Below are 23332 nucleotides of genomic sequence, written 5' to 3'. Positions count from 1 at the left end.
AATAAAATCACAAAGTCACATTTTAAGTCGCTATACTTGGTCATTATGTAAATTGAAATAAAATGCTGAGTGATCAAATAGCAGATTATAAATAATTATAAAAAGAAAAAAGAAAATTTTTGAGAACTTGAAAAGCAGCAGCAACTTTTGTTCGCAAGCTTCAGTTGAGTACAATTCATTTTAATAACTGTGAGACTGAATTAATTTGAATTCTAGATCAAAGAAAAGCTGTAATATACCTACATACAAATAAAAAAATTCTTGGTAACTGCTTGTAGTAGTAACACATGGCCAAATCTTGCCCTATCTACCAAGCTGTGTGAGTCCCACCTACAACTCTGTCAAAGATAAACTTTTTGGTCCCTAACATACCAAAGATTATCCACAAGACTCCTATACAGAAAGAGAAACACCCTTTACAGAACCCTGTAAAAAAGCTGCAGGTTAGAAACAGTACAAAAGCAAGGTTGAAATTCCAGCTTTACCAAAGTCAATGCAATTGCTGCTATTCATACCCCAGTGGCACTTGGCTTTCCAGCAGGCTCCCCACTCAGCTTCTTGAAACAAACCCCACTGTGCTCCCCTCACAGCCCTCACCTTTGGTTTGTACGGCTGCGCTGTTTTGATGAAATGATTGTGGCGCATTTTTTCTTTCTTGTCTGCCCTATTACCAAAAGACTCATGGCTTTTACACATCTGTGGAGTGGTACTTGAAGGATTTCGCCCAGATCTCTGCAACAAGCAAAAGGATTTGGTTACTGAAACATGGATGAACTCAAACAGCAGAACCAGAATTCTCACTGGATATTTAACTTGGTTTGTTGTTTGTTTTCACTGCTTCTAAGAAGTCACTAAATGGGCAGTTACACTTGTTGGTTAGCGTAGCTTGCACAAGAAGCTAAAATATCTGCATCCCAAGCCCTGGTGAATCTGCATGTGTACTGTCCTTTCTTCCCCTACGAGCAGGAAAAGAGGAAATCACAGAGAAGGAATTATGATATGCTAGAATAAGGTTGAGGAGAACAAAACCTGTTGTTTGCCCTCAATCCCAGGACAGTTCTCAGCTGCCCTCATACACCTTACTACTGCATTTAAAAGAACCAGTCCATTGACAAGAAGAACAAACCAACATGGATTCAATGATTGCACAAAACACAAAGGTTTGGGGTTTCCAGTTGGGAACAGATGGCTGTTCCCCATGCACGTACCCGGTTGTTCCCGCTGAGGCTGTTGTATATCGCCCTAAAGCGCTTCCTTGTGTACGTGCATCTGTAGGTTCCTCCCATCAGATACTCAATAACCAGTCCCACATCAATCAGGTTGATTTTATACCCTGGAGGAAGATTTCCCTAGGAATACAAAAGGTATTTTTACTTTTTCAATGTATAATATTAAACTTGCTTAGAGTGTTTCTACATGTTATATCACAGCTCTAAATAATAATTTTTAAACAAATAAGCCTTTCATGATTAGAAAACCCTCCAACGTAAAACCCAAAAAGCATTCTACATGATGCAACAGTTATTATTTTTAAAGAAAGTCCAGGTTATATCTTTTCTTCATGAACTCCCCTAACAGAACAGATACTCATTCCATTGGTGGGGGAGGCACTGGGGGTTTTTGTCTATTGTTTTAACAGCCAAAATTTCTCCATGCTGGAAGCATCAGCTTTCAATCCCCCCAAGAAGGAAAACAATCAAAAGAAAAATGAAAGACAACACTCTGGGTTTAACATCTTTTAGGCAGCAGGGCACCAAGCATAGAACAGGAATATTGAAAACTACCAAAATGTCTGCAGAGGTAGCTTAATACTTTAAATAAACTGCAGCTGAAATTGACAGTCAAACACAACAAATTATTAACAAAAAAGAACTGCTAGTTTGACAGATTTTTACATGGAGAGCATACCTGCTTGACGTCCCGAACAAGATGAAAGAGTGTTGGGTTGGTTGGGCCTTGTTTCTTTATAACAAAAGAGAGGGAAAATTTGGAATGAGACATTAGCATGCAAGAGCAGCCCCATAAGAGGTTAATTTTAAAAACTCATTTAGAATATAACAATAAAATATAAATAAACGAAATAAATAAACTTCTCAAGGAGGCTTCTCTACAGAGCTTCATTAGCTGAAGAATTTTTTTTTCTTTTTTTGTCAAAGCAGATACTGAGACTGTCAACACAAACCTAAGCCATATTTGTGTACTAATCACATCAGCTTGTTTTTGGTGGAAGGTTCTTTGTTCTGTCTTTGGATACTGTTATCAAAATTACCTTGGAATTCTTAGATCAACATCAACAGTAACAAAATTTTTCCAAGTAATAATTATTACTATGCAGGTTGACAAATTAAACTCTTCCTAGAACTACTATGATGTTAACTGCTACAGACATCCATCCAATGAAGCCCTTTAGAGCTCAGATTCTGGGCACAAGTTTCACCCACATCACTTTCTCTTGCTCTCTTCCCCACTGTGTTTTGCACACTTTGTGTGTCCACAGAGCTGCAATTTTCCCTTTAGTGTCCATCCCCACCATCACACACAGATGAACACCCTGCTGACAGACAATTCTGGTGCTGACAGACAATTCTGGTGCTGCTGGGGCTGTGCCTACCAACACCCCACAACCTCCAGACTGCTGCACACGAGCCAGGACACAACAGGCTGAGCAACTAAAATGCTGCTCTAAAAACAGCTTAAAAAGCAATCATTTACTTACTGTGTTATAAAGTTCTTCCAGCCTGGGAATTGTAAGAAATTTGTGCATGCTTACTCCATTTTCAATCAGAAGTTTCACAAATGCAACTCTGTCCATCACAAGGGCATCCAGCATAGCCTGCTCCAGGGAGCCAACCTACAACAAAGAAGCAAAAAGGTGGAGCCTAGAGAGAGCCACCAAAAAAGTGAACTAAGATACTGTATCAACCTCCTTCACTTAGAGGGCTGGAAAAACCTCACACGTCTGTACAGATGTCACCCTTGGTTCAGAATATCCCCTGAACTTCACACAATTACAGATGGGAGAATACCCTGAAGACTTGAACTGTTCTCTAGGTACTGCCTACTGAGGCAGTGGGACTAAGGAGACATTTGGTTTAACATAATTGAAGTGTTCTCATAGGCTGATATTGGATAAAAGAAAAAAAGACAAAATTTCTAAAGCTCAGTTTGGTTCAAAGATGTCAGAACCGTCATGGCAATCGACAAGGCTTACACAGTACGTACTTCTGAATGCACACTCAGTAAGCTCATGTTTTATTTTTACACAGGGAGAAAAGACAAGAGCCACCAGGTAGTTCTTAAACTCATTTTCAAACTACAAAACCCAGACATTTTGTCCCTCCCTCAAAAGACATTGCAGTGCTGCCAAGAGTGCATTTTACCAGATGCTTCTGAAGAACTTTCTAGGGCCATGCAACTGTAATGAAGGAAGAGCATCTGACTAACATGAATTCAGCTTCCACCTTTTGTGTTTTCTCTGCCAGTTATTCAGAACAGTTAGCACATTTCTATAATTTTTTTACTATTTTCAAATACAGCAAAACACCTTTAAGGCTATGCAGGATACCCAAATTACTGTCTCAAAATAAATGCATAAGTATTCCAAAGTCTCTCTCTACAAAAGTCAAGATTAATCTTTCACAGTCAACTGTGCTTCTCTCTATTAGGATTTATCATTCTGCTTAATCCAGACCATTACATACCAGCCATTGTTGCCCATAAACAAAAACATGATTTTTGGCTATGTCAACTCTGTCCCATGCCAGTGTAAGAACAAGCTGGTCAAACGCAGATGCATTCGTGCCTTAAGAAACAAATACAATGAAGAAAATTTAAAATTAATTATAAGACAAGATAATAAACATTCTTGCTTCCTAAAAAGGCCAAAATCATCATTCATGTCATGTTATAGCATGATACAATGAGAACAAAGATATTTGTTTAAAAACTTAGATTCTATTGGTATTTTATAAATAATCCATTACATAAACATTAATCAATAATAGCTGAATGTTCCAAATGATCTTAAAAAATTAAGTCTCACCTTTCAACAATGCTGTAAGTATTGCAACATCAATATCCTGATGCTCATCTGACCCAATATGAAATACTGTAATCTGTCCAAAATAGCAAAATGGGAAAAAATATTTAAAGTTATTTTCAGGCAGAAGTTATTCAGTCTTTTAAATCTTTTTTAATTCCTGACATAAAAGACACCTCATCTTCACTGCAACTTGAAGCCTATGTTCAAATTAAACTTTTAGTGTGCATTCTGTGGGAATCTTCAATTAACTTGAACTTCTTTTCCTCCCACGATTATAATTCATTGCTCTCTATAACACAGCATCCTGTTTACCTCTCCAGTCCATTACAGATCATGAGATTAACCTGCCAGCAGACATGGTTAGCTGAATAAGGCATTTTTTTATCTCAGAACAGCACAATGTGATGTTCAAATGAGACACCAGTCCCTGAACTCCGGCTACACATTACCTCTATAAAGTGGTTTTGCTTTAAGCATGCAGTGATACTATACATTTATTAGTAGTCAGAACTAAAAGATCCAATAAAAGAAGAAAATCCTATCACATATCCACAAATGCATGCACATTGCATAGAAAAGTTTATGGCAAGATCTACTTACAAGTTCTTTTTTTTTCATGCACTCCAGCAGTGTCTGAAACAAATGAACTGCTTCACTTTGACCAAAGTTAAATGTCTTTTTGATGGTTGAAATGATTTCAGGCTCAGCACCCTCAGGAACATTCCTGAGATTGAAACAAACACACAGGAAAACAATTGTTTTAGATGAACAGTAATAACAACAATGCATTTAATTAGTTTCAACATGTCCATTCAAAGTCCTGCTATCTATAAGCTTATTACTGTTGCTGTGGCAAAACCTTGGGTAACCTTTAGAAAGAACTACAAGCTACTTAACCTACAATTCTATACTACTGCCTCCTAAAAGTAACTCAACTCTCTCTCCCTTTTCTTCCTATATTGAGTTCTGAGATATTCTTAACCAGAAGATTTTGGCACAAAATAATAAGCAGTCACTCATCTGAGCAAGACACATTTGTGATCGCAGGCTGGACAAAGCTGTGTGGTTTACAGCTACATTAGATCCCTGCCTCCCAAGGTTCAGAGGCAGCCCCTGCAACAAGGACCCAGTGTGTTTAAGGGACTTATGCAAGCCTGACACTAACAAGAAATCACCAAATCACCAAGTACTGTGGAGCCCAAGCACATCCTTTTTATTATTTGAAGCTACACTCGAAACAGGCATGTGTTTTCTGCACTAAACAGAAAAGGCTTTTGTACAGATTCAGGAAGAAATAGTCTCAAAACTCATCTGTGGATGACAAGAACTGTCTGGACACAATCCTGGGCCACATGCTCTGGGATGACCCACTGTGGGGTCCCTTCCAACCCTCTGTCCAGTGTGGCACTGCTGGCACTTACCCCCCCTCCTCTGTCTGCTTGTGAACATAGGCCAGGATGTCTGCAGCCCTGCCCGTTCCTTCACACACCACCACGGGCACGGGAGGGCTCTCCTGAAGGAAGTCGAGAACTGTCAGGATGACGTTGGGGCCGCCTTCAAACACAAGGGCCACCACAGGCACACCTTGGCCAATTCCTGGAAAATGGCAAAGATAAAAATCCAGATAATGCTGCAAGTGTATAGTGAATGCTAAGGCCAGTTTTAATAAATTAGGTTTGTCCTATTAAATTAGCATTAAAATACTGTCTGCCAGACATTAGCTGTTGATAACGCACAGTTTCAAGCACTTTATGTTCTGGGCTGGGACACAAGCACTGCCAAGCTGGTTAATACAACAGGATACAATCTACAAAACAGAAGATTCCTCACAGAAACATTCATGAACTAATGCAGAAAACTGAAGAATTTTTCTTTTTGAAGCTCGTCTTCCAACTTCCCCCCATAATTTCCAAAGGTGACAACACATACACAGCTTGAACGCAGGTACATGAGAACCCTCTACTGATGGGAAATATTGCAAGAGCATTCCTGTAAGGGTCAAAGTACATGTGTTGCTCCACAACTGGGAAAACACTATACTGCAAACTCTGAAACTGCCAGCGTCAAAACCATTAATTAATCAGACCAATCAGGACTTGGTGACAACACCATTAATTAATCAGACCAATCAGCATGTGGTGACAAGACCTGAAGTGACTTATATTTGTTTTTACAAAGTAAACAGACAACTTCATTCATAAGGGATTCCTCTGTGGACCCAGAGAAATCATAAATCTACCAGCAATAACTAGGGTCCAGAGCAGCTGCTGAAATTTGCAATTTAAGACTTGAAGTGTAAACAACAGTTTAATTTATTTTATTTTCTCATTCAGACGTTTGGTGCAAACACCTTTTTCATTAAGCCATAGTAACAACCCTCAGGCACCAGAATTACTTACTTGCATGGATCCGTTGCAAATTAATAGTTTTTTCCAGTTCTCTTCGCAGTTTAACTTCTGCTCCATATTTTCCAACTGTTCCATCATCCACCAGAATGAAATGGGAATGGAGGTTATTTAGGACGTTTAGTTTACTTAATGGATTTAACAAGGTCTGATATGGAGCAACCACCTAAGTGCAAGCACACAACAAATGTCTTTTACTTGCAAAGATTCACACTTGTTTCTGTGAAACTTAACTAGACACAAGAACTGGTGGCTCAACAAGAAGCACTGACACATATAAAGAAGCACTGACACATATAAGCATGCCTTGGATCAGGATACACCAACAGCTGCAGCTCTGAACTTGGTGCAGGGAAGCAGATAATTGTATCACTAACGGATGCTGTTCTGAAGGGTAACAAAGATCCTTTGAAAGGGATGTCTTTGGGGAAAATCTGTGACTTCTGAAGACTCCACATCAGAATTTTTCAACTTATTGTCTTCTCTAAATGTGAATTCTCTGTAATACTTTGGCATATTTGTTATTTAACTCAATAGTATCAGTGGGGGAGGAAAAAGGATTGTACTTAAGAACAAGCTCCTCCTGTAGCACATTTGCATTTTGCAACTTGTTTACAGTAACGATCTTGCACAAGTCACAGATGTCAGTGTATCTTCATAGCAAAGCAAGTATTCCAATGATGCAAAGCGAGGGAAAAACATGCTTGAGCAGATGTGTCAGAAGTAAATGAGGTAAATCATTATTTCAGTTAGGTAATTCCTCCTTACATCTCTTCCAACAAGGTCGTTTCTGTTTTCAATCACTCCCCACGGAGCAATCCCAATAGTGCAAATCTTTCGAGATGATCTGGAAGCGTGTTCTCTTAGAGCATCACCAACATGTTTTGCAACACCTGTTCGTGCATAAAAAAGATTCCAGTGCATTGAATGGCACATTTTACTAGGAATAAAAATATTTATTTAGGTGTTTAACTGTTTTATTTAGATAATCAGGCCTTTAAGGAGCTGGAAACTTAGTGACACATTACCAAAGAAAAGGCACCGTGCTACATCTACTAGGAGGAAACCAAGTCATTCAACAAAACAAATATTAGCCTAGCAAGAACTCAAGAGTTTCCAGCACATTAGTGTACCTTTTAATCACATTACACTCTTCCTTGTTTCAAAAGCAAAACCCAGAAAATCAAGCAAACAAAACAAAGCCCAAAATCCAGCCCCTCTTTATCTTATTTCTTTTTTCAATACAAAACAGTAGCCCACTTTCAAATACATATGTTCAAAATGTATTATTTTAATTTCCTTTGACCAAACTCATTCAAATTTCTTTGGTTTAGGACATAGCAATGCATCCCTACATTAAATCTTTTGGCTCTTATAAAACTGCAATCCAGTTAATTGTGCACAATGTTTGCTAGTTCCTTACCTGTGTTCACTCCTCCAGTTATAATCCAGGCCCCTGTGGTCACTGCAGCTTTGATAAGACCTTTGCCAAGCAGCTGTTTGATGCGTGGGTGAAGTTCAAATTTCTGCATGCCCCCATGGACAGATATAACAAGCTTTGGCAACTCCATCTGCCATTCCTTGAGCATAAGTTGCAGAATAGCTTCAGGCTTAGTGTCATACGACAATCGCACATACTGCAGGCACAAGAACAGAGTTAAAAGGTTCAGATGTGTAAAAAGAGGAACCAGGATGTATTTCAGGATATATTATCCTACTCCTGTCTATGAAAACTGTAATTCACTTTCTCAAAACACAGCAGATGCAATAAATGCACAAGCTTCCTTTATATCCTCTGTAGTCCAGATGTGACAGTTCTGAAAGCAAGTTTTGGAAAGGAAACAACTACAGAAAGATCATGGTATTCCATCCTACTGGCAAAGTGACCTAGGAAATGACTCTATGAAAGCACTGGATGATCTCTAAATTAGATGAAATTCAGAAGTATCTATAAAGCTCTGCCATCTGCTGGGAGAGGTTTTTGTGTCCCCTGCAAAGAGTTTTACAACTGCTTGGTTTTCCTTCTCCATTCCTGGTAGAAAGGAAACCTAAATTTTTCAACAGACAACTTCAAACCTGGCAACCTTTTAACACTATGTTTAACAGCATAAGATTAAGTAGATGGTTGATCAGCTACAATGCTGCCACATCTTCAGTATGAGCTTTTGAATAGGGATGGGGACAGCAGGCAGAAATGAAACCTTTTCTGAATAAAGTTCTAAATTACAAAACAACACTACTCCATTAAACTGGTTTGAGCAACCCCACTTGCACTCTGCAGAAGGAAGCAGAAATGAGAGTGGGCAGCCTGGTGTTTCTGTGCTCCTAGGAAAGAGCTCACAGCAATTTTAAGCTACACTAAGTACAAAGGAACCCACACACTGCTATTAAGAACATGAAAGAACTGTGCCAAGGGCCCTCCTCTCACAGAGATGATCTGACCTGGAGCACTGGACTGTCCTTGGGGCTTCTGCCAGCTGCAGAAGAACACAGCTCCTCACTCAAGCACTTTGGTTTGACCACAGAAGTCACACTGTACAAGCACTCCCTGTAGCCTGTAACTGCATAAGCTTTAAATAACTTCTACCACAACTAAAAATCTTTTACAAATAGAAATTAGAAAGAATTCAAATCACAACAAAAATGCTAGAATAGAAAAGGGCACTGGTTCGTCACAATAGACGTATTAATATTTTCAGCCTTCAACTTCAGAAGTTGAATTAAGCATGGTGAGAGTAAGAAAAAAAGAAACAACAAAACATCATACATGCCTTAGCCCTGTAAGAATGAGAGCCACCTTGAAAGTTGATGACACCATAAGCATCAGTAGAGGTCTGTTCTGTGTGTTTTTCCACGGACCACTCTTCTATGTCCTGGTTGTAGTTTTCACCCAGCTTCACATCGGAGTATTTCATGGCCAGGCTGGCAGTGAAACAAGCGTGTTGTCTGACCAGGCGGCCACAGCAGCACCTGCACCCACACCAGGGACAAAGCTTGGTAAATACTGCCATTGCAGGTGAAAACTGCTTTTATTGATAACAGCAACAGAACAGATTCGGAAAGCAAAGATTCTAGACATTACATAAACCTCTGTTCCAGAGCGAGCCTTGTTGTCATAAATATTTACAGCAATAGTCAATTACAATACATATTATTATGCAAAATACTGAAGCTCACTAAGGCAGCGAGCTGCAGGCCAGGAGACATTACTTCTTTGAAGCCAAGTAATTTATATAACATTTATAAATCTGTGACCTACTTATTGCAGACAGTTCTTTAAACATTAGTTATATTTATTTTACATCTAACCTTCACCAACTTGTCACTCATAATATTGATCAAAACTTTTGAAAACCTTACTATGAAAGCACTTAATGAAAAAATATTCATAAATATTGTAATTACAAAGACCTTTTTACCTGACAAGTTGCTGACAAATCTGACATCCTGGAAGGCATCTGTAAGAAATATTTTAAGATATGACTTAAACTTCTCACATAATTCACACAGTGAGCAATTCACCAACAACCATAGGCCATTCTTAGAAACTGAAGGACAAATTCTGGTGGGAAAGTTGTAAAGTCCATTGTAAGCTACAAATAGCTTAAACTGAAAGGGCAAGTGTTGAAGACCATTCTGTTCCTTGTTAAATGCTCTGGAAATTTTAACAGCTTCCTAATTACTTTATTTGCATTTGCAAATTTTCCATGTGCTGCAATTGTGGCTATAAATTCTAAAAGCTTTTAATGTCACATGATTTCAAGGAACGTGGTGAATTATTTACAATAATTTGAAAATTCTACAGCATTTAGTTCCTTTTCTGTTTATAAACAAAGTACTTAAATGAAAAATAGTAACCTGCCCCAGTATAACAAAAGAGATTAACAAGTGTTTTTTAAGGAAATGAGTGAAATAGAAGTTTTTTCAATCTCAGAAGAAAAAGGGTTCTCAGCTGCTGTCACATATGTGAAGTTGAAGAAAAAAATGGTGATTTTAAATCCATAATTACAACAGTAAATATTACAGGGGGACAAAACTGCCTAAAAATACCAACTTTAAGTCTATTTCCATTTTGTCTTTATTTTATCTGCGACACAAATGTCATGACTATGCATGTCAAACTCAATCCTTGTAGGAACTCTTAAATTATACCTGTAACACTTGGTGAAAGTCAGCTAGATATGCACTAGAGTTAGCACTAACTTGCTTGATTTCACACCTCTAAGTTAAGATAAGGTAAAAACAGCATGTGAGAGATGCTAAATATTCTTAGCCTCAGCCTCCCCTCTAGAAATATATTACCCCATTTTTCAGCCTAGTTTTTTCTCCTTTAAGAACTTAAGGATGAAATATTATTACACATCATATGAAATCTGAACAGTTCCCATTTATCTGTTTTCCCTGGAAGCAAGTATTTTTTCAGCCTTTATTATTTTTTTGTAATTTTCTCTCCACCCCAATTCTTGGTTTTCTTTATTCTTCTATGAATTCTTCACCCTTTTTTTCTACACTGTCAGGTTGATTTTCACACTTCACCCTACACTTACAATGGTGTTGTTTAAATTCCAGTAGAGGACATCTCTATGAGACTCTCTAACTTCAGAAATGTCTTTTTCACACCCCCCTCACTATAAACAGATCACAGACATCAGTAGGAAGAGTGGTAAGAAGCAGCAAAGGGAACAGGAGAAGATTTTTTTTTGAGATTTCTGCAATGCCAAAGTCCTTTCAGAAAAAGAAAATCCAGTTCACAGAGCAACAATGTCCAGTCACGAAAGCACAAACCCAAGACAGTATTTCATACAAAAAACCAGTCCAACACTCAAGAAAATACTGACTTTTTAAATATTAAAGAGCAGCAATGAGTTCTTGCATCATTTCTCATTTACCTGTGGGGGTCTTTTGAACTCGGTATAATGTACACACACTCCCTCTTGGTGAAAGTATTTTCTATCCAGGATTTCTGGGACTGGAAAACAAAGAATTTAACAGTATTATAAAATACAAATCACATACCTTTGCAATGAATAAAGCTTTTTAAGGAAACAAGAGCTAGAATATGAGGGGTTTGCTCTCTCAAAAAACTAACAAAATCATGTATGACCTTAAAAAAGCATCTCACACAACTCTCCAAATGTTGAGATAACCAGAATCATTATGTAATTTATACATAAATCACCTAAAATTAGAAGTAATATTTTTCAAAGCTAATATAAATAGCAAAATTTTAATACATAAATAAATATATACCCCAAAAAAACAACCCGTAAACAATTTTAAGACACACTGTTATTCTATCTTATTAAGAAAAAAAAATCAGGTAAAATTTTTAAAAATTACCTGCATTAAACTCAGATAGTATTAATTTCATCTATTTCTTTCTTTGATGAAGTAAAATTTTCATCTTGAAACTGTGGGTAAGGAAGCTTTCTAACAACACGGGCAATCTTTTCAACTAGCAATAAATAGGTCATAATCTTTGTTCTTCATCAAAACACTTTTCATTCCAGTAAATAAAATTAATTGGGATCTCTGAACTGTGTTCTAAGGTTAAATTTGAAACATGTTCTGAAACATGAAATTAAGGATGTTCACTACTTCAAATGCTTACTATTCTAATCACTGGACATAATTTCTTTCAGTTGCTTTAAACAACCACATGAACTTTATCTCACATAATAATCTTAAGTTAGCTGCTAAACAACATCATAATGTGTAACGTCTATGTCATGTTTCAGCAATACATTGGGAAAGACAGACAGGACTTTTAGAAAATAAAAACATGAAAAAATCTTGGAATGCTAATTTGCATCTTATGCAACATTACTTTAAATCCTTACTGAGATGACACAAAAATTACTTCATTGCTAACAGCAATGCTCTACATTTACATTTTACCTTTAGAAAACTTTTATTAATTTCACAGTTTTATTTTACAAGAAGGGGAAAAAGACTGATGGATATTATTCACAGGTATCTAATCAGAGGTCTGCAGCAGTGATGAAGAAATTAAGATTTTTTTTTTTTTTTTAGATTATAAAAGAAGTTAAAGCAAAGATGGATGAATTTTTCACTCACTGTAACTTCAACATCAGTTGAAGATTATAACAGTAAAACATTATCAGTTTAAGATAATAACAGGGCATTACTTTAAAACTGCAGTAGTTTAAGCTTAACTCTGCAGGTCCTGCAGAATATAAAAAGATACAGAAGAGTAATTTAATACTTAGATGTTTCAGCCAGCTGGCTAAAACCACACCTTGAAGCAAGAGATCACAGGCATAACACGCTAGATGTTAAAATCCAAAGAACATAAACCACAAGCAATTGCGTCAATTGCTCCACGCAATATTGTTTTATTATTGAGTGGTGATCAAAGCTGGGGACAAGGAACTCTAGTTCACAATGTGCAACACCACTTTTCATAATAATAACAATAATAAACACTTCCCAAAACAGAAAAAAGAAAAAGCCCCCAAAATAAAACAACTAACCATCAATTTTTCTCTTAAAGAACGTAGTTTTAACCCCTTACCAAGGATTTCTCTCAATTTCTCAACAGTGCAACTATTGTCACATCACTACTATTTTATCAGTCACCCCAAAGCCACCCCAAGTCAGTTACTTATGTACAAGCTCTGTAATGCTATTAAAATGTACTTGAAGCTTCTTGGTAAAATAAGACTTCCTCCAGAAGCATGCCTGTATGCTAATTAATCTTTATTGCAGAAGAGTTTCTACAGAAATTGCTAATTCCAGAGTCTTGTTTTCTTTTGAGAGAGGAAAAGAAAAAAGAAAAAAAAAGAAAATACAAACCAAGAAGAGAAGAGAACTGAGTGAAAGACAATTCCCATAAATGGGTAAAAATCACATTAAAAATGCAGGAAGTATTGCCTTTCATGAAAATAAGAACAATTATTACATAATCTTCCTGTGATGACCAGAAAAAGGAAGATGCTATGAGGACACTGTTGAGTATAAATTAGTTGCAGCAGTTACCTCTAAGAAATACTCCTCATGAGCTAAAGATTAAGTTAAAATAGAGATCCAGTCTGAAGTCAAAAATCAATACACAAGTTAATCAGACTGTTTAAGAAAAACTGCCTACTCCTATTAAAGCTTTTTCATCATCTGAACAGGATACACAACCCCACCCCCAAACTGTTTCCAGTAAGAGGCAGCTCCTGCTGCTCCAAGTGCTGTTTTCCCAGTGTATTTTTAGCAGATGCACTTTACACCACGGTTCTGGGTAACATGGGTCAGCAGCCTTTTAGCAAAAGGCACAAGCAGCATCAACACAGAGAGATCTACTTTTCAACTACTTACTTTATTTCTTTTCAAAATTGTGGAAGAAAAAAGCTTAGCTTCCCATATTCTTCCCTGCGCATTCTCAATATCTCAAGCTAAATAAAACACTATTTTAAATAAATACGTCCTCTTCCAACAGTTTCAGCAGTAGTGAAATAATTCTAATTGCTATTTGAAACAACTTACACAAGTACTTGCTGAACTACAAACTCAAGAGAACTTGCCCAATTATTTCCAACTTCTGGAAGTATCTAAATGCCAAGATAATCCCATGGCCTTTTGTAAAAGGTGGAAGTTTTACCATTGCCATTTTATTATTAATTATGTTTGACATAGCAATAGCATTAGCACTCCAAAGCCCCAATAACAGAGATTATTTAAATGTACCTGCTCAAGATTTATATGTTATCTTTACTGAAATTCACACTGGATAACTTTAGCAAGTCTCTTTGTAGAAAGAACTTTTTACCACAATCATGTTTTGTATACAGCAGGTGAAAAAAGAAAATTTATAAAAAAAGATAAACCTCCCTGAAGTACAGTATGAGATCAGGTCTCAGAAATAAAAAACAACTCCCTACCACTCTCCTCCCTTCAGCTCATGTGTTTCTAAGAGCCTCTCATTTAATATATTAAAATAAAAGGACAATTAAGTTCTAGCAATTGATGCATTGGCAATATGGCAAAGCCTTATCAAGCCATTGTGAAATTCTCAAAGTTTATTCCACAAGTTTGGTCTGAATTATTTTCTCTATAGAAAGTAATTTGCCTGCTTGCCAAGATCTCAAAATTACTTTCAAGATTTTCAAGTAACATAAATATGGCAGGTATAAATAATATTTGTAGTTGGCAATCCTGAACTACTTCATGCACAAAACGATCCCAGTTTAATTTTTCCTGCTCTATTGTGATACTGTGTACTGTTGTAAGATAAAAAGTTACAATATTGTAACAATGTTTGTTACAAAACTAAAATTTCTCTTTTCCCAACTATATTGCCCTGGAGCCTGCCACAGTGCATATCAACCCAGCAGTTCTCCTGACAGTTTTTCAATAAAGCTCCCCACTGAATCAGCAAAGTGACCTGAATTAATAAATAATTTGCTAAACCGTGACCTTTTTTGGAGGGCTGGTAAAGGGGATTTTAGTTACTGATAGCATAGACTGAGCTTCAAATTTAGAAATCATATCACTTTCCACACAGTCTCATATTTCATCTTTCAAATCTCTGCTTACACCATATGGCAGTTCAATACACGCAATACTTCCTCAAGGAAAAGATCCGCCAATTTCATTTATCCTTTATTTAAAAACTAATATAGACTCTATATTGTTTCTCCACTACCTCAAATTTTGCAAAATGTTTATTTTCCATCTGGACAGAAGAAAATACAGGAAAGTTTTCAGTTTCAGGCCTGAAAACAAGAAGGCACAGTGGAAACTGTGCAGCAGGAACAGTCGTGCTAGCGCTGCCGCAGAGCAGTCCTGTCTGCCCAGGTCACTCATAGCCAACCAGATAAATTTCAAAACATTTCTAAGAGACACACTGTACTAACAATGTCCTTTGTCTTGTCTATTCAAGGAATCGTCCACTGACATTGTTCCAACTTGAAGTTACTGCTCCTTATGTAACCATACATACCACAGCACCCTTCGTGACTTACCAGAGGATCTCTTATCTGAGAAACCCACTCCATTATCCAAGCACGTGCTACACCATGGGACTGACCTGTGATCCCTGCCCAGACAACCAGCCCCAGCCAGGCACTGGGCTCCTGCAACTATAGCTGAAAGGCAGAAATTCCAGACAAACCTCTATCTTATTGCTTTTATGCTAGATACATTGAATAAAGCCAAACAGCCCTGATAAATACCATATTCAATTAGGTTAATGCGTACCAAGTAGTTTAGAATTCAGAAAGCTTCTTGTGGGAAGAGGAGCCATAAATAAAATGAACCAAATGAAAAGTTTCAAGTATGTTTTAATAATGTTACAGAGCCTCCTCTACATGAATAGCTCACTGAAATGATTTCTAATAAGTGCTTCAAATCCTTAAGGCGGTAAGAACCACACTGCATGTAAAGCACCTGGACTTGTTTTTAGGACAAATTAACTGAATGATACTGAAAATGTGCACCCCAGGATGAGCTGAGTAGCCAAGCCAATGTGTATGGGGGGCAGAGCTAGCTGAAAGACAGTTACATCTATCTACCAAAGAAAACACTTAAAATTTTGTATTAAAGATATCAGCAGAGCACATCTCAGTTCCTCAAGGAAATATTTATCACTTGAGGAAACTCTTCAAAACTTCAGCTAACTAAGCAAATAAGCAGATAGAAGGAAAAAGAGTTAGATACTTTAATGTCATATATTTGCTACCACTTGTTTTAAACTCTTGGCTCCATCAAACCCCAGACATTTAATTTACTGGCTCTCCCTTCAATTTAAAGTTACATACTTCTATAATTTTAGCTTGAGGGTTTTTGCTTTCTTTTTTAAAAGAGAGGGGAGAAAACAAAGCATTTGGCCAGCTAGTATTATGAACTATATTTAAAAGACTTTGACAGAGAATAACAGTGCTGTCTGTCCAGACAAGGCACAACACAGAGCACCTACAAAACTTGTTCCTGAATCAGAATCTACAGTATCAGTCAACCTTAATTTTTTGTACTAACTTGTATAGAAAGTATGGATATGTGCAGTACTCAAAAAACAGAGGCTCAGACACGATCCCAATGCCAGAAGATATTTCTGCAGTGCTTTAATGTATCCCTGTGAACAATGTCACCCTAATGACAAGGACTGTGCTTTAATCTTAATTGTTGTTTAATCCACTACAAATGAAAGTTTTTGCAAAGATATTTCACCTGCTGCATCAGGATTACTTATTAGTCTAAAACCAGCTTCATTTACAAGAAGTTGGTTCTTTTCTTTTTTCTCCCACATGCATTGGGGCATCTCTTGTCTCAGAACGTACCCAGCTCAGACAGACAAACAGACCCATCATGCACAAAAGGGGTCTCAGCTATGCTGAAGATCCTGCTCTCAGCAGAACAGCTCACCAGGCTTCAATGGGCTCCTAAGAAAGCAAACAGCTCCCATTTTCTGGATTGAAAAACTTTTCTAGTGAAAGTATCACCACAGTCCTGAAAATAGACTGTTTGACAGCAAAAAAAAAGACTGGGTTTATGTTAAATAAAAACTGTTGAAGCAGGCAAGGAAAGAGGGCAGTCAGAGAAAGCCCTCTGTCAATTCTGCACATGGGAAGCAGATCTCAAGTGAGCCAGAGAGCAAAGATAAGAATCTTCCTCTCAATGGCTCCCTCAGTGCTGAAAACAAACCTTCAACAATCCTATTTTTTATTAAACAGTTCAGGAGATTTGCTCCGAACAGATTTCACAGCAATCCAGGTCTGTAACAGAGCAGCTATTGTTTCATCAAGTTCTTCTCTGATGTAATGAAGCCACCACAGAACTCCCTGAGTCCACGTGCAGTTCTGGATGCAAAGGGTAATCAGGATTTGTCAAAAGGGATTTTTACAGCTCTCTCAAACTTGAGGAAAATTATTCCAATCTGCTATTTGGAGAACAGGCTGGTTTTGAGAGAATTATTTCACTGTACAATTACAAAGCACATAATTCAGTTGTTTACGGATAATATTTTTCTGCAGATTCATTTAATTAAGAATACCCTAAATTCATGAACATCATTTAGCACTATGAATTGGTGCCTTTTAACCCTGATAGAATAGAAGAGAATCCACAGACCTAATATTTTTGGTATATTTTTACTACATTCAAACTCAACCAACTTTACCCATCTTGTTGGGAAAATTTTCTTCTAACTGCAATACAGGTCTTTCAGTGGAAAGCTCAGAGTAAATGCATATTTTAAAATAAATAATAAATTTATTTACTTAATAGTTTAAGGTCTGTGCTGTTCTGCAGTTAGACCAGCCATAAAATGACTCCTCTTTTTCAGAAAGTACTAGATTTGAAAATGCCTACACCATCCACACAAGGCATAAAATAAATATTAGTATGCACCTAGAAAATATTTCACCACTGATTCTACAGTATGAGATAGCTCAGGTCACTATGGAATGAACCAGCAGTTGATTTCAGAAGAAAATCACCCACTGGTGATTTCACACTGGCTTTTTCTCAGCTGATGTAACAATAAACACCTTCAGGGTTAAGTGCCCAACTATACCAGCTACAGTAATTAAACTTGCCAAAACCAGAGACTCCCTGAGACTGTGTCAGCACAGCAGATGGCAAACTGTTCCTGAACATGCCTTCAGAAAAGCCGAGGGGAAGCAAGGAGAGAAATGCATTTTCATTTTTATTTTCCATCAACTTTCATTGACAGAATTTGCAATTTTGGTAGGAAAAAGAAGATACAACAGAAGGTAAACCAGTTTCATTGCTGTGAGCTGAAGTAAATTGATTTCTAAATAGTTTACATTCACAGTCTTCCCAGCTAATGAAACACTAAGCTAAAAAATTTCACTCCTGCTAAAGAGCCTATAAATTACTTCCTCTGAGTTCACAGACCAATCACATTTTGATGCATTCCATAAAATATTTCAAAGCATATACTGAATTTATGACCTAGAAGCAACAAACTAGTGAGTTTACAAAGGAGATGAAAATAATTCTTTACTCCCTAAAACTTAACTCCATGGATGAAAGAAAAGGATAGAGAGTGTGGCTGTAACTACAAGAAATATAGCTACAGCTTTTCAGCCAACATTTTCACTTGAATATTCACTTTGTTCAAAACAAAAGAAAAACCAAACAAAAAAATTATGGCAAAGTACATAGGGATGTCTGCAAGCCTGTCATACAGTCCCTGCTTCTTTCTGATAGGGATCCTCACTTAAAATCCACTTTTAATAATGTTGAATGACCCATATAAACCAACCTCAGATCTCTTGCATTTTCAAACATCCAGCCTCCTTTCCCTTCCTTATCCAGTGATACAACTGACAGTCTGCATGCTCCTCACCTCTCGCAGCACCAGAGATTTTGCTGCAGTCTGTGATCATTCTGACCCTACCAGATGCAGATGGCAAGCCTACACACTCTCTCAAATAGGAGCAGCAGGAAGGCAGAGTCAGCATTCCTACTCACCACACACACAGAACGGTGCCAAGTCTTTTTAAGTCGCTCAAAACATCTCTGTGGGTTTGAGGGCTGGTGCCTGTCCCTGGTCCTTTCTGCAGGGACAGATGGACACTCTGTGCTGGCTGCTGAACCCCAGATCTACATCAAAGCACTCGTTTGGCTCAAACCTCACATTTCTGGCAAGTGCTGGGCTTACCTTGCACGTGCCACAGAGGGTGTAGGAGCAGACAATCCTATAAACTCTGGATTTATTTTTGCAAGGAATGAGGCTCGGGGCATGGTTTCAGCAGTAAAGCCACTCACACAGTCTGGATGCAGTTGCTGTCCTCCTCCAGTGCCTCCCCATTGACACAGGGAATACAGGTCACAGGTGCAAGAAAGGAGGCAGTGGTGGCCACCTCGGGAAATAGAGCAGTGGGAAAGGGCTCCTGTGACCAGCCAAATCATTAATCCTGCCCTCAATTTGCTTCTGCTTTGTTTCCTGATGAGAAACCTCAGCTCTGGCAGCCACTGTTCCTGGACAGCTTTAGAGGCTGCAAACCCCTCACCTCGTGCAAAGGATGTACTCCAGCCATATCTGAGTGCAGATTTAAGCAAAGTCCTCCCTTTCCAGTTCATGAAGTGCATGAACATCTGATTAATTCAGTATGTGCTGAAGCACATTACAACTACAAAAAGGTGGAAGGGTGGATGCTGTTTGTCCTGCTCTACCACTTTCTTAGCTGTTCAATTTACAGATCTGACTTATTTTTCATGTTGTACAAAGAAAGACACTTCTCTATCATCACAGCAAAGATTCTGGTGCCTCCTGACTTAAGTAGGCTATTATTAACTCACTAGAGAAATGGAAACTTGTTATCACTAAGGAATTTTTGACATAGCTGGCCTCAGACAACTCTTTGAACATCTATTAAAAAAATAAAAGGAAGCCTATGCCCACATTAATTATGGTAGATCAATAATATTTCTCTGAACAGCATGAGTGAGAAGGAAGAGCAACAGAACATACTAGTGGGCACATGATATAGGAGATGGAAGCAGAACACTGCTAAGGATTATGAAATTTCACAGAACCTATGTTTAGACACAGTATCTGGGAAAACAACTTTATTGTTAATATCGAAACTACTGAAACTAGGAAAGAGACCCATCTGCAAACCAAAGAGCCAGCTGAAACAGGTCTGGAAGTTTGGATTCTCCCTGCCTGTACACACGTGCACACCAATGTGCCAAGTATTTGTTAGGCACAGGAGGGGAAGCAAACGTTTTGGTCAGCTCTAAAGTGATCAGAGTTCTTGAATAATTGAATAAACTGGAGAAAGTAGGATGAGCCGGCATCAAAGCAAGCCAAAACAAGAATTTGCTATAGCTCACCTACTGCAGAATTACAAAGACTTTAAGCATTTTTAAATGCAGCTCGTAACAAAGAGCTGCTGGATTCAGTTACACTTGCACTCCTGTCAAGACAAAGCAGCAGCTCCCCTCTCACAGCCTGCAGCCCCACCTCGGGGCACAAGAACCCTGACAGCCTGGGAGAGACACCCATGAACCTAAACACTTGTCAGCAGATAAAGTTCCCCACTGAAACTATTCAAGTGGTTTCTGTTTTCTACACTAGAAAAGTGCAAAGAAGAAACTTAACTGGGTTTGTTATAAAGAAATGTGAAAGCAGCTAATTACTGTTTGAAATAATATACAATGTGTATTTAGGCACTTTTTAAAAATTCCACCCTCTTTTTGAGAGTTGTTTGAGCTTTTGATGCTTTCAGAGGCTCTTCTGTGTTAAATACCACAAGTCTAAATAATTACTCAGAAACTAAATATATTATTTTTAGAAATAAAGTACCCTCTTTTTTTTTTGGTTTGTTGGGTTTTTTTGATTTTCTGTCTCTTTTTTCCCAGCATAGGGGAAACAACTAATTAAATAATATTGACAGACCACAACACGACTTCACATGGAAAATGTTTTCTATTTATGGCAATTTCTTCCAGCATACTAAAAGCCAGTACAACTCACCAATGCTGTGTGGTATGTGGCACAAAGGCCTGTCCAAGCTGGACTAATACCTGGGCCAGGCTCCTCCCTGGCCTGCTGGGAGAAGAGTGAAGACAATCATTCTAGAGAAACAAAAGACAGCAGCAGGGAGGTGGAGGTCCTGGCAAAGCCAAGAAACACAGCAGAAATATTGGCTTTCACAGATGCAATTCTTCAAATGATAAAGTGAGGGTGCAGTCAGAGAGGACAAGCTGAGGAAATTCCTGCTCTGCCCTCCCACCCATTCTCCTGCTACTTCTCCCCCACCTGCAGTTGTGCACTCTCCCTCTGGGAAATTGATTGAGCTCCCCAAACCAGCACATTACCCTCAGGGAAAAAAAAAATAGGTAGCTTTAATGTCAGAATGAACAGATTCAGATGTAAACTGGACAGAAAACTAAAGCACAAGACAGAATCACACAGCCATGATCAGGGTGGGGAGAAGGGAAGTAGGACATCCCCTTTGGTAGCAGAAAGATACTGGGTTGGCAGAGGAGCTGAGCTGATCTAAGCATATTGCCAAAGTACATCAAAATAATCCCCAAAAGCACACAGGCTCTAGGCACACAGGGAGAGACTACAGAGCTATCACACAAAAAGATTCATTTTTTTAATGTACACACATCCTGATATTCAGGAAGGAAAGGAAGTTAAGACTGTATTTCTTTATTTCTCAGAGAGGTGACAATGAAGCAAGAACATATTGCCTAAGGTCACATTTTGGAGGGGCAGATACCCTGTGTTTAAGAACACCATTCTCATCTGGCATTGAAGATTTGTTCTAATTCATGGTATAATTAACATTCAACTCCTAATACATTAATTACTAAAGATTTTCCTTGTCCTACATGCAAGATCTTTATATTTGTCAGAAAACCCCCAAAAACCCAGTAATGACACTCAAGAGGATAGTCAAAATTACCAACCTTATCTCAGTTGTGCTAATTTTTCTACATCCTCTTTGCAGAGAGAAAAGAGCTGCTCTGAAACCCCCCTGGTCTCCACTGAGCCAGCCTGGGGACTCACTGCCTAATTAGCTCTTGTGAATAATCCTCCCCTCTCTGCACAGTCTACCTGGATGCTGCAGATTGCCTGTGACCACAAAACCTCCTCCTACAGCCTAGAACAGGATTCATCTGAAGGCAGAAAAGCTTTGTTCTTGCACATTTTCTCCACCAGGAAGAAAGCACAGCTGCCTGAAGCTGACTGCATTGTGCTGTCCAGCAGAGAGCTGTGATGTTACAGGACCAAATATTCCTCTGGAGGGCCAGGGAACACGGGGCAAGGCAGAGGATACATGCACACAATGACTGGTTTGTTAGCAGCCCTCAGCACCGCAGAAGGTTCACCTGTAACTCAAGCTGGCAGCCCAAACCAGGACAAGGGTGATGAGAGGTTTCTGCCCTCTTTCCCTACATCAGCAACATAAAAGGCCACTTTGTTTCACTACAGCATTTGAAACAATTACAGGGAATTTAATGGTGAAGAGTCACGGAGTTGCACATGGAGCAGTAAAATTTACACTGAAAACTGCGTGCACAGAAACCATGGGTTTTCTACAGCTGAAAATTAAACAATCATTTTTCTGCATAAGACCTTGATAAAAGAAACCAAGACTAAGACAGATCAATTGCTTAATGAGGCATGGGCATAAATCCTCATCAAGAGCATTTCTGAAGTTGCACAAATGAGAAGGGCGAAGGTTATTCAAGTGGCTATTTCTGTTTTTCAGTGCCTCTGGCTGCAAAGCCAGTTGATGCCAGTTTAAGAGGTAAAAGTCCATCCCAACCTCCACATCTGTGCTTAGCGGCCCTGGCTGAGGCCAGGTGAGGGCTCACAGGGCTGTCCCCAGGGCAGCAAAGCCAGGAACACCTGCAGCAGTAACGGGGTCAGCAAAGAGGAACCTGTGAAATCAGGGGGACTGAGCCTCTTCCAGCTCTGCAGCCAGAGCCATTCCTCACCAGACACTGCCACGCTCCCAGACAGCTCTCTGGGACATTTGTCAGCTAAGGTATCAGTCATTTATTGCTCTTTCCCTAGTGCAAGGTTACTACCACAAGCAGGAGTTCCTTCAAGATGAATCTCTCTCATTCAGAAAATCACCTTCAGCCATATACACGCTTCTAATCTCCTTCATAAACTACAGCTGAAGTTAATAAAACTTTCTGTTTAACAGGATTCTGCAAACTACAGACAATAATGCAGCCAGGGAACACAGGAGAAACTGGTAAGAGTTTGACATTTAAAACATCATTAACTGCACCTACTCGTGTAGATTAACTGATTTTTATAATTGAAGAGAAAGTTGATTAACAGTTCTGTAATTACACAACTGGTATTTTTAGGCTCTAATCATGTGTCACTTAAGCACATGCATAATTTAACCTATCCAGGTGACTGAAGTTATGCCTA

The 23332-nt window shown here is 38.4% G+C and overlaps 1 protein-coding gene across 1 annotated transcript in view; it reads right to left on the bottom strand.

Annotated features, from left to right (window-relative positions):
* The window catches only part of TRPM7 (transient receptor potential cation channel subfamily M member 7), a 50789-nt gene that overhangs the window by 20601 nt on the left and 6856 nt on the right, over positions 1 to 23332 (bottom strand). Inside the window, exons 2-15 of the mRNA XM_064721868.1 lie at positions 11337 to 11416; positions 9867 to 9905; positions 9219 to 9417; positions 7871 to 8084; positions 7216 to 7340; positions 6442 to 6613; positions 5464 to 5638; positions 4643 to 4766; positions 4043 to 4115; positions 3702 to 3802; positions 2717 to 2851; positions 1909 to 1962; positions 1209 to 1349; positions 598 to 732 (exon numbers count right to left, since the gene is read on the bottom strand). Of these exons, the coding sequence (XP_064577938.1) occupies positions 598 to 732; positions 1209 to 1349; positions 1909 to 1962; positions 2717 to 2851; positions 3702 to 3802; positions 4043 to 4115; positions 4643 to 4766; positions 5464 to 5638; positions 6442 to 6613; positions 7216 to 7340; positions 7871 to 8084; positions 9219 to 9417; positions 9867 to 9905; positions 11337 to 11416 (1767 nt within the window). The remainder of the gene's footprint in view (positions 1 to 597; positions 733 to 1208; positions 1350 to 1908; positions 1963 to 2716; positions 2852 to 3701; positions 3803 to 4042; positions 4116 to 4642; positions 4767 to 5463; positions 5639 to 6441; positions 6614 to 7215; positions 7341 to 7870; positions 8085 to 9218; positions 9418 to 9866; positions 9906 to 11336; positions 11417 to 23332) is intronic.

This window comes from Zonotrichia leucophrys, chromosome 10, assembly GCF_028769735.1.
Source record: "Zonotrichia leucophrys gambelii isolate GWCS_2022_RI chromosome 10, RI_Zleu_2.0, whole genome shotgun sequence".
NCBI lineage: Eukaryota > Metazoa > Chordata > Aves > Passeriformes > Passerellidae > Zonotrichia > Zonotrichia leucophrys.
This window is presented reverse-complemented; position numbering and strand designations above follow the sequence as displayed.